Source organism: Pholcus phalangioides, unplaced genomic scaffold (assembly GCF_987345545.1).
Source record: "Pholcus phalangioides strain wild (caught in Gottingen) unplaced genomic scaffold, Ppha-v1.0 ptg000003l_1, whole genome shotgun sequence".
NCBI lineage: Eukaryota > Metazoa > Arthropoda > Arachnida > Araneae > Pholcidae > Pholcus > Pholcus phalangioides.
In genome coordinates this window covers 6587211-6598724 of record NW_028301596.1, presented here as the reverse complement: position 1 = coordinate 6598724, position 11514 = coordinate 6587211, and the positions used below count along the sequence as shown (strand labels likewise).

General features: G+C 40.1%; 1 protein-coding gene across 2 annotated transcripts in view; it reads left to right on the top strand.

The window, feature by feature from the left end:
- Positions 1-285: 285 nt before the first annotated feature.
- LOC149087972 (protein dead ringer homolog) overlaps positions 286-11514 on the top strand; it is a 260666-nt gene continuing 249437 nt past the window's right edge. For both annotated transcript variants that reach the window (XM_089243249.1, XM_089243242.1), the window contains exon 1: positions 286-674. In XM_089243249.1, the coding sequence (XP_089099375.1) occupies positions 639-674 (36 nt within the window). In that variant the 5' untranslated portion in view covers positions 286-638. The remainder of the gene's footprint in view (positions 675-11514) is intronic.

Below are 11514 nucleotides of genomic sequence, written 5' to 3'. Positions count from 1 at the left end.
CAGAAACACGCCAAGAATTTCTCACACTGGCAGTTTAAAAAAGAATAAATAACGAGAAGAAAAAAACAAAACAAGATCACAAAAAAAAAAAAAATATTTATTATAATAGCAAACTATTTCTCTGGTCCTTATTCGTCAAGATGTTTAGTTCCTTCGACCAATCCAACAATTTTCTTCGTGACGTAACCACCGGGCGCGACGCCATTGGCCCGAAACCGAACACCGCGTTGCATGCCGGGTAGGCGTCTGTGGCCGTCGCTGGGATGCGCGTGCTTTGGCGATGTCATTCAGGCTCGAACGCGTGTCTTGTGAAGGTGATGCCACTCGCGTGTCCGTCTTGATAATCGGCTTCTTTTTCCCCCCCGTTTCCTTTTTTTTTTTCACCCGTTCTTCTTACGTTGTTATTGTTATTATTGTTGTTGTTGTTTCCGTGAGCGGGACTTGGTATTGTTGTGAGACGAAACCAAAACTATTGTAAATTTTTGTTCTCGCTTTATCTTATATATAAAGTTTTGACTATTGAAGAAGAGAGGAAAGAGATCTTGATCTTCCTTATTTTTAGTTATTTTTCGTGCGCCGTGTCGATATAATTAGTCAAAATTCGAGTCAAAAACAGAGCGCCTCTTCCTGCCTTCAGGATGGACCCCCCTGAAACGGATTTGGATGGAAACGTGGTAAGTTTGTATTACATTGTTATCTTATATGTGTGTTAGTGACTACTCGTGGTTTGTTACGGATCGCTCTTTTGGATGGGAGGTATAGCGATGACTGTTCCCAAACAACCGGGTCTCACCGGCTGTTTGTGTGTGTGCGCACGTGGCGACACGTCTGTTGTGTAACCTGTGTGTGTATGTTGTCACTTGCGGCTCTTCCCCCAGTGTCGATGGGAATTTGGATTGTTATTCGTTAGCTTTCACAGATCTTTAGTGATTGATCCCAGTGATCTCGTTCCGGTAGGCTCTGGTCATCATCATTATTCAAATTCCGATCGATTTTGTGCGGTGTGGCGTGATTTGCAATCTAGTTTCGGTGGTCGTGCACGCTTCTCTGTCTTGTTTCGGTTCGGAGTGATTCGTTCTGTAAGTTTAATGGATTGATGGATACCATCCTGGTAGACAAATACAGTGGACCTCGTCGTAAATCGGCCAGGTATTGAGATGGCAGTGGGATATTTCACTTTGTTTGCCAACAATATTGTGTTTTGTTTGTCGGAATAATGACGAAAACCAATATCACTTTTTGGAAGTCAATAGTTAAGATGCTAAGCATTGTTAAGGTCATTGTTGGAGTCCGGTAGATGTATTTTGTGTTCGAGCATTGTTGAGACCATTCTTCGTCGCTAAAATTTGAAAGGTGGGATTGATTTGAAAAGTTTTGAACGTCGTTGAGCGCACGTTATGCTTTGTCGAAGGAATTTGAATATTGTTATTAAATCCAATCCATTAATTAGATTTTGATCATTGTTCAGATCGTATTCTGTGTTGTTTGTCAGATGAATTTGATAATGTTGAAATCATTCTTTGTCGGTGAAATTTGAATGGTGAGATTCGAAAGAAAAATTGCGAGCACTGTTGAGATCATGTTATGCTTTGTCGAAAGAATTTGAATATAGTCATTATGTGTATCCAATCCAATAGTTGAATTTCAAGCATTGTTGAGATAAAGAGTGCCTTTTCGAAGGAATTTGGTGATAGTTGGGTTTTGAGTTTTGTTGAGATTATTTTTTGTCCAGTAGTAAAGTTTTGAACATTGTTGAGATCATTCTTTGTATAAAATTTGAATGTTAGGAATCAAAAAGACAAACTTTGAGCATTGTCTCGAGATCACATTGTGGTTAGTCGAAGAAATATGGTTATTGAATTGGATATATGCACATAATAACTATAATTAGATTTTGAGAATTCTTGAGATCATATTCTGTTTCTCTTGTCGAAAGAATTTGATGCTAGCTTTCAATTATTGGGTTCTGTCCAATAGTTAAATTTTGAGGAGCATTGTTGACATGCTATGTTGTTTTGCTTGACGAAGGAATTTCGTGATAATCAGGTGTTGGTTTTTTTGGAAGGAATTTGTATTGCGGGAATCAATAGTTCAATTTTGAGCACTGTTGAAATTATTATTTATTGGTTAAATTTGAATGGCGGGATTTTAATTGTTAGATTTTGAGCACTGTGTGTGTGTGTGCTTTAATTGTTGAGTGAATTTATATGGTGCGAGCCCAATAGTAAGAATTTTATCATTATTATCGTTGAGATTGGATTTACACTAAAAATGTCAGAGTTGTGTAACTCCAAGTAAATTCGATTAATTTATCAAGATAGTCAACACAGTTTTTGTTTCAATTGTTGTCAAAATGATTGAACATAACTATTAATACCATTGGAAATGTCCGAAGTATCCAAAACAAGAGTTTCAGTCCAGAAAATCCACCCTGAAGACATTATATTGAAGACAATAGTTAAAAAATTCCCAAACCCAACAATTAAAAATCAAATGACAAGTGTCACAGCCATTGTTGGTATCAAGGGCATTAAAATTACAACAAAAAATACTTAATAGATGACTCAAAATAATCCCGGTTATCATTATTAGAGATTATACGAACACATTTCCCAACACACGTCTGATAACTCGTAATTGCTGCTCGAAGATAACCGGTGCTGTGTCGATCGATCTCGATAAACAAAGTGATTATTAATGTTGTCACGTTGAGAGAATTAATATGTGATTGTTATTGATGAAGACACGTGAGTCGCCCGCCCCCCCCCCCCCCTCCATATTTTCCTATACACTTATCACACCCACCATACACAGGTTCATATTTTCATCCGCGCATATATGAGAGATCCATTCTGTACTATATTACGTAATGGAGCTCACATCTGTCACTGATAGTTTAATAATTATTATTTAATTAGTATATCATAAGATGAAATGCTGTGACACGTTTCATGCTTCTGTAAATTTCACGAAGTTAATTAAATGCACTTGAAAAATTCCGGTCAATTTCGCGGCAATCTTCACAGCTGCTAGTCACGCGGATTTAATCAAACCCGTCCGGCCGCATTGAAAGTTGGTCTCACCGGCAGCGTCACGGCCATTATCCGGCCGTCTCTCATCCATAAATCTATTAGAAGAGAAAACAGCGTTTCCTCAACTATTTTTGCTCTCGTGGACCACACTTGCACGACGGAAGGGGGGGGGGCGGCTGCACCGGGCGGCAAATTTTAAGAAAGAATAAAAACACCGTTGTAAGATCATCGAATTTTGCAGAGGATTCGGCGGAAAGTCATGTTTGCTTCCCCCATAAAAATCTTGCTTACGGCCTGCCCTTTGGACTTCCTTGTAGCTTCCCCCCCCCCCCCCCCAACGTTTTATCCAGGGCCGAGATCTTTTCTACTTAAGGAATTGATTTTTGTTTCAGTAAATTTATAATGAACAAAAATTATCCAAATACGGTCCTTTTCCAGTCTCCTGGGCAAGAGTTCAGTGAGCTTTTCCCTTTTGGGAGGGATATCCGGTTCATGGGCAGGGTCCGAATGTCGGGATCTTGACGGACCCTTCTATAGTGAATTTATAGCATGAAAAAAAAAATGATGGTAATTGTACCAAGCCCTGCCAGCCCCGCTCTTTTGGGGATATGGTGTTATGGGTTCCCTAGCAAAATAATTTTCTGAGAAGCTCCATATTCGGCTGGAAGTAACAGCTTGACATTTTTTGCATACTTTACTCTATGGAATTGTTATACCAGATCTCATCATGCGGGCCTGCTGTGGACATGCCCCCCCCCCCCATCTGTTAAGATGCGTCTATTTTTATGAACAATTTCGCCGGCACCTTAAAATAGTCACTTTTTCCCACTATATCGCACTAATTTCTCATATTGCTCTTTAAATACCGTCGGCCCCTCAAACGTTTGCCCGCTTAGCAAGACTTATTTTCATGGTCCTTGTTTCAACTAATACTTATTGATATTTCCCGTTTAAAGTGTTTTCTTGCTTACAATTTTTTTCAGGACGGTTTTTTAAATGTTGTAAGCGCCCCTTCAGATTTTCACTCGTTCCCTCCTTGAAATATTCCAGGACCACAAGGGACGCCATGACCCGAGGTTGAGAATCACTGTACAACGTAAATCTCTCTCTAAAACGAACACCAGGTTGAACCGAAAGTTTTCTCCGATAACGGGGAGTGACCGTTAACGTATAGTGAAATACATTGCGGTCAGACACTTTCGAAGTGACCGTAAACGCAAAGTGTCCATTAATGGCGAGTGTCTGTTACGTTCTTGTCGAGTGTCTTAGACATCCCACTGTATTAGGATATCTATCTCTGTGTGATGTGTGTCTGTGTTTTATCCCAAGCTCTTTTACAGCGACATTTCCTGAAGGGTATTTCCTTCCACTGTATTAGGGGGCTCCGGAATCATACTTGTTAGTAGTTTTTTCTTACACTATAAATTTATCAAGAAAGTGTCCGTCCACTTCTTTGGGGAGGGAAGAGAATTACAGACTCATATATATATATATACATATTTCCTCTCTAAGAATTTCTACTTTTCTGTTGATGAATTTCGCCCCTTGAGGGCAGTGAAATTCCAATTCCCAATATATACATAGTGTGATTGTCACACACAATAAAAGAAGAGACCTTATCTGGGCTCCCAACTATAAAAAATCCAGCCCATCCCATGTTTCTAGATGTGTCCATTATTCCCGTCCCATCATTGATGACCCGGGCCATTTTCCATTAAAAAAAGCCAACACCTGTCAATCGGTTTTTATCTGTAATAAATAGGCGCATTTCCCAAGTGGATTCGCTTTTGACTTCTTTATCGTCGTCGCCGTTGTTACACCTTTTTAAAGCCTTTTGTTCCAGCCGAAGGGGACTCTTACCCCCCCCCCCCCTCCTCCTTTTTGACGCCGATGTTTCTTGGAATAACACTAAATAAAAATGGCCTATCCTCCTGCATGATGTACCCCAGTCTTTTTGTTCGAGGGGGTGCGTTAACAGGCATCTATCTATCTATTCAATAGGTGAGGGTTATTTTTCTCCCTCACTTCTGTCTCCTATTCTCCCGATGAGAGAGTCTACCTGGCGGGCAAGACACCGAGAAGAAGAATGACCCCTCGTGGTACCCTGAAGGAAAGTCTCCTACTTAGCTTTGTATGTATTTGTATGAAGAAGAAAGAATTTACTTCTATGTAGGGGGTCCATATATGCATGAGGGGAAAGATCCCAAAGAGAGGTTTGTCACCTTTCCACTCAACCAGATATCAAAAGTGCTCCCCCCCCCCTTTTCTTTAAATGATAATCATCCTCCGTGTGTTTTGAATACAGTTTTGGTGTTGAATTTTGAATTCTCTCCCAGATTGTTGAGAATTTAGTCAAATCTGAGATGCCAAGGCATTCCGGGTAATAAATGCTGTTTCCGAGTCCAGTTGGTGTTCTGATTATGGCGATTTCAATCTCCCAATCGCGTGCACAATCTATGGCACTGATCTATGGCAGCTTTGGCGCAAGTTCATACTTGAATCAGTATGATGCTAATCTTAACCCTTTCATGCAGGTATCTAATTTCAGGAATTAGAAATCCAGCACTCTTGGGATAAGTTTACATAAAAACAGTATGAAAATCTGGAATTCCTTTTGTAACGAAATTTCGATATAACGAAGTGATTTCTCCGGTCTCTTGGAGTTCGTTATTACGGGATTCGACTGTAATTGCGAACTCTGAGGAGCAAGAGCGCTCCTCAAAAGTTATAAATAACATTATTATGTTAGTTTTAAACCCTACGACGGACATTAAGAAGGTTGGCATTACCACCTCTCGAATCAGACCTCACACGACTCGGGATATACAGTCGAATCCCGTTATAACGAACGTCAAGAGACCAGAGAAATCACTTCGCTATAACGAAATTTCGTTATAAAGGAATTCCAGGTTTATGCATTGTTCCTATCTAAGCTTATCTGGGGGGGATTAGAAAAGTGTTCGTTAAAACGGGATTCGGCTGCATTTCCATTTCGCCCCGCCAAGTATCTTACAGGGCAGGACTGCAACGTCCGATTTACGGAAGTTACCTGAATACCCTTAAGGGTGGGACAGTGGTGTGTCCATTCTTTACTATTCGGGGTAATTGACTTAGAAAAAATGGATTTTATTTAATTGAAAGATGGCGGATGTTTCTGTCTCTACATACTGTACATATTTCTTTGGTGAATTCCCGGTTCGTCCAAAAACACGTCGCCACACAAATGTCCTTCCCATCTTTTTTTTTCCCCATGTGTCACATTCTTCCTTGACAAGCAAAGGAAAATAAAAATGGTCACTCGACCGGAAAAAGCCGGCTAACCATCAGACTATGGTTATGTTCACGCAGCCACGGGTGATTGTGACAAGGTTTAGTCACACTAGGGTAGAGTTTTTCTCTTCTTTTCTTTTCTGTCCACTATTATTATTATGCTCAGAAACGAGAGACATCTCTATTTTATCCTACACAAATCTCCGAAAATCCTACAAAGTACTTTTAAGAGTTCCGGCGAAAGCCATATTCCAATCAACAAGGGAGGGACGCTTTTTTTTTGGGGACTAGTAATTCCAATTGATTATATTTCTCTTAATTTGATTTTAATTAGGAGACATTTCATGATTTTTCAATGGACTTTATCTGCATTAATTCGCTGGGACAAAAAAAAGAAGAGAGATTCGTTTATTAGGAATTACTGTATATATAGAAGTCATTTACTGCGATGATAATTAGCATTAATCGGTTCCTTCACTTTTGCGCTGATAATATTGTTTTTTTTTTGTTTTTTTTAAAGATTAGTCATTAGTAATTAATTTAATTATCGTTGTTGAATTGAATTTTATACTGGGAGGAGAGAGGGAGGGGGAATTAATTGAGATCATTAGGCATTTTATAGATTATCTTTTTTTTTCTAGGTTCATTTGTAATTCAGGGACATTTGAAAGCTATTCTGTTCTGGCTTGATGAGTTATAAGGCTTTCAAATGGCTACACAGTGGACGTTCGATATAACGACCTCCTTCATCCCGTAAAAAAACGGACGGTATACTGGGAGGATCGTTATATCGAAAGGAAAACACATGTGATAGTCGTTAGATGAAAACGTTTGGGACTACCGTCGGTTGCAGTTTTATAGATTATCCTTTTTTTAGGTTCATTTGTTATTCAGGGTGCATCAAGGCTTGATGAGTTATAAGGCATCCAAATGGCTATACAGTTGACGCTCGATGTAATGAACCCTACCCCTTCGTCTCGTCAAAAACGGACGCGATCTAGAGGAAAACAGTCGTTATATGAAAACGTTCGGGTCTACCGTTCGTTGCAATGGAATGGCTGTTATAACGAACGTCGGCTGTATTTCGCTCTTCTACTCTGTGGTGCTCGCTGGAGCACCACAGAGATGTGGTGAGCATTGATCCCATGCTCGCGAGGTCTTGATCGAAGTAACTGACGTTATACCGAGGTCTTCATTCGTTAACTGCTTAACAAAGACTCGGTCTAAAATTCTGTCAATTCATAAATATGTCAAACGTTTGTGTTTTACGCTTTATCAACAAACATGTACAGTGATTCCCGCTTATAATGTTTTTTAAAATGTCATCATGAAAAAAAACCGTTGTAAGTGGGGAAAAAACTTTAAACGGGAAATCTCTCGATGAGCATTAGTGCTAGTTGGGTCCTCGAAAATGGGCCGTACAATAATATACAAACTATATATGTGTGTGTGAGCGGGATCCCCATTATATTCAGACAGGACCTTCCAAGGTTCTTACAGAGTTCTAAGCCAAGACTTCTAACTGGTGTCTTACATTGATTTTCTATTAAATCTATGGACTACAAAAGTTAATCTCTGGTCATTTAGCGTTGATGGTTACAATCTTTTCCCTCGTATAAGCCATGCCTATTGTTTACGCAGCGCGAATCAAAATTATCTCAGCACCGCTCCCTGCATTCAAAGCTGACATCTGGGTGCTCTTCTAGTGCTGTGCATAAACGGTGCTCGCTACTCGAAATGAAAAGATTCCTGTCGATGGATTTTGTTTTTTCTTGACCGCACGGCCCACGATAGATGATCCCCCCATCATTAATTGGAAGCGTATGTAGATATAGCCCGATGTTTCGTGGGGACCCTCGCCCCGCTTCTGGCCGTGATCAAAATTAAAAAGGCGGGCTCTGGAAGCAGTTTCGACGCTCGCTCCCGTCTTTCTTCCGAAACCCTTTTACTCTCTCTCTCTCTCCCCATAAAGTGAGTTTCCCGCTTGGAAAAGTGTTTTCGGTCGCGGGGAGAGAGGACGGCCCGGCGTATATCGATCCTTTCCTATCCCGACCCCGGAAAACAATCTCTCGAAATGTGTGTGTGTGTGTGTGGCAGTGAATGGAGTGAAAGGCACACATACATTGCCGAGTGAGTACTAAACGCGTCTGACAGCGAAGTATCCGTGTAGTTTGGTTTTGTAAAAAGGAGGGGAAATGGGGTCGTCGAGTGGGAACGAACGGTTTTGGTACCGCCGGCCAGGAGCAGAAGCGGCGACCACGAGGAGAGAAGCAAAGTTTTCATTTGCTCCAGCTGGAGAATGGCTTTTTTATTTTTATTATTATTTTGGGCATCAAAGGGTTTTTCGGGTTATTATGGTGGGAAGTATATTTCCGGGCATTCCGTGTTTGTTGTGGTTGATGTAGACCGGGTCATGGCCGTCTTTTTTGTATTTTTGTACGAGGAAGGATACGCACATTTGAGGGTTTTTTTCCAGGACGAGAAAAAATGGACACGGCTTATAACAGGGCTGGACAAATTGCAAAAAAAAAATATGTAAGCGCCAAAAAAGAATGCCCGAAGAAAAAAGTCCAAAATAACGCTGCTTTTGACTTTTTTTAGGGACATATTGATCGTTTTTGATATTGGCAGATAAGCAGTTATGAATTCTAATCATTTCGTGCTGCTCTCAGCAATCTCTCTCCTGCAATTTCGAAACTATACGAAGAAAATTTTAGATGCCAAATACCAATTTTTTAGTCGCCATGGTTGACTTGGGGCATGGAATTTGTCCTGCCCTGGCTTATAATGTATGAACAACGTTTCTCAACCTTTTTTAACCCATAAGACCAGCTTGAAAAAAATCTACACGTTCGGGACCTATTTTTTGGCAACCCCCCCCCCCACCCGACCTCGGCCTCAAACTGAAAACTCAGTGTTCGTGGTAAAACATTGAATGGTCCCCAACTTCGAGACACAAATGTGAGCCGATCTCCCCGTTAAAAAGTATCGCCGCAGAGAGAGCAACAAGCCTACAACAGTATACTCTTCAATCATTACACTTCATGCATAGTTAGAAAAATTAATGGCAGATGGCAGCACTACACATAGACATTCCGCAGAAACAAGCTTCACGGAAGGTTCACTACCCGCACATACACATTCCAGCATGTACCAATTCGTTAGAAGTTCTGCAGAGGAATATGGACGAGGTGTATGTCTGGTTTAGTAGTGGTACAACACTGAATGCGATTACTATTGTCAAGATTATTTGTTGAAGAAAGAAAGACTCGTGGAAAATAAGATCAATGTTTAGAGGGGGAGGGGCTGCGTGAAATCAAGCCGAAGTCAAGGAGAAACTGATCCTTATTTTTTATTGGAAATAGGGGGAATTTTGCACCCGAAACCTCTCACTGGGAATGACTAGATATCTCAACTTCAATGACTAGATATCTCAACTTCAATGACTAGATATCTCAAAGTCTGATAATTTCATGGTGGCGCACGTGCTATGTTACATATGCAGATGATCGTCTCGATTACCTCCATCAACATCTCCAGACATCTGACGTTGCGTACAACCCATAGGGACACCCCGTGTCTTAAAATTAAGATTTATACGTTGAGCGTAATTAGCGTATGTGACGAGAAGTGTGGGGGGGGGGGGGTAGTATGTATTCACGGTTAGAAATTTGATATTTCCTGGTACGTACTACAATTCGCATGAGAAGATTGACGTCGTATTATATGATAGTGAGCGACGTTTCCTTGAAGACTAAATATAAAACTCGAAAAGTGTCATTTCGATCGATTCCGAATAATAATATTTCCCCTTGATCGATGTCGATATGGTATTTCATCATTGAATAGAGATATTAGCATGCGATTATTATTAAAGTGTCCATTAATTTTAGTCGTGTTACAATTTCTTTCCTGTTTGTTCCAAATTTTCTATTGTGTCTTGAAAACCGATTCTTCAAAATTATATTTGTATAACTTGTTTACACGGTGCCCATATGACTTTTTATCTATTTGATTCTCGTATCAAGGCGCGTTTTGGCTATTTTTCCTCTGCGTATGTAATTGTATTTTAAATTATGTTTATGAGGAAAAAGCCCCCATGGATGAAAATCGGTTTTGCTTTGTATTCGATCCGGGTTCTTGGCTCATTTTGCATTTTGATCTTTTTTGAATTGTTCAATGAGGGATTTCTTCTACACGTGCTTTTCATTTCCTTATCATTACAGAATTTTTTTTTTTCAAAAGCTTTTTTTAAAATTTTAAAGCAGCCTACCATTAACATATTGGTGTCTTGTCTGCAAAATGGGGTTTTCTTTTGGACATGATCTGTACAAACCCCCCCCCCCCTCCCGTTCATGCGGGGAACAATTCAGTTGCTATTTTACAACGTTAGTATAGTTTGTATATTGGCAACTAATAAAAGATCAATATTCATAAAGATTCTCGAACAAATCAGACATCAAAAATCAAATGAAAATTATATATGATTGCAATGATCAGAATATTTAAGATTTTTACTTTTCATCAGAAAAGCTAGCGCTCTCTATTGGTTCAATATTAAAAAAAATTAAATGTACGTATTCAAGGCTACTTGGAGGCTAGTACCTATTCTGAAAATGAATTTTTCTTAATCGATAACATATTTTCCTTAATTCCAAATGTTCCATTCAAAAAAACATTATGTGTATAGTGGTTGATGTATATTACCAGTTGACGTGTGAAGCTTAATATTCGATTAGCGGGGAACTTTATTATTCTCTCTAAGGGACAATATGAAAAATTTTGGTGCCAGAGGATTTTATATGTTTCCGCGCGGGACAGCTTCCCGCCCCTCTCTAGTCACGGCCCTGCCTGCGAGCAACACGTTGAAGAAGCTTAAACGGGCTGGGTATATGGGGCTTTCGACTGAACCGTTCCGTTTCTGCTTCTAACAAGAGCTGCAACTAGATACTTCATCAGCCGGGGAGAGTTCGAATTTTTGTGCGCACTCGTGTAATGTTGAATGAAAAGGAGTGGTTACGGGAAGAATTCCATATCCTTCTGGTCCAGCGCCCGGGTACTCACCCACTAGTTTCGGTTCTGTTTCTGACTGCATACCATGCGCAATGGTCTTTATAGGTGGGTCAAAATGGCTCAAAGTCAAATCATCCCCCCCCCCCCCCACGTCCAAAATATAATTTTCTCACTTCATTTGCATACAATTCAGTTTTAC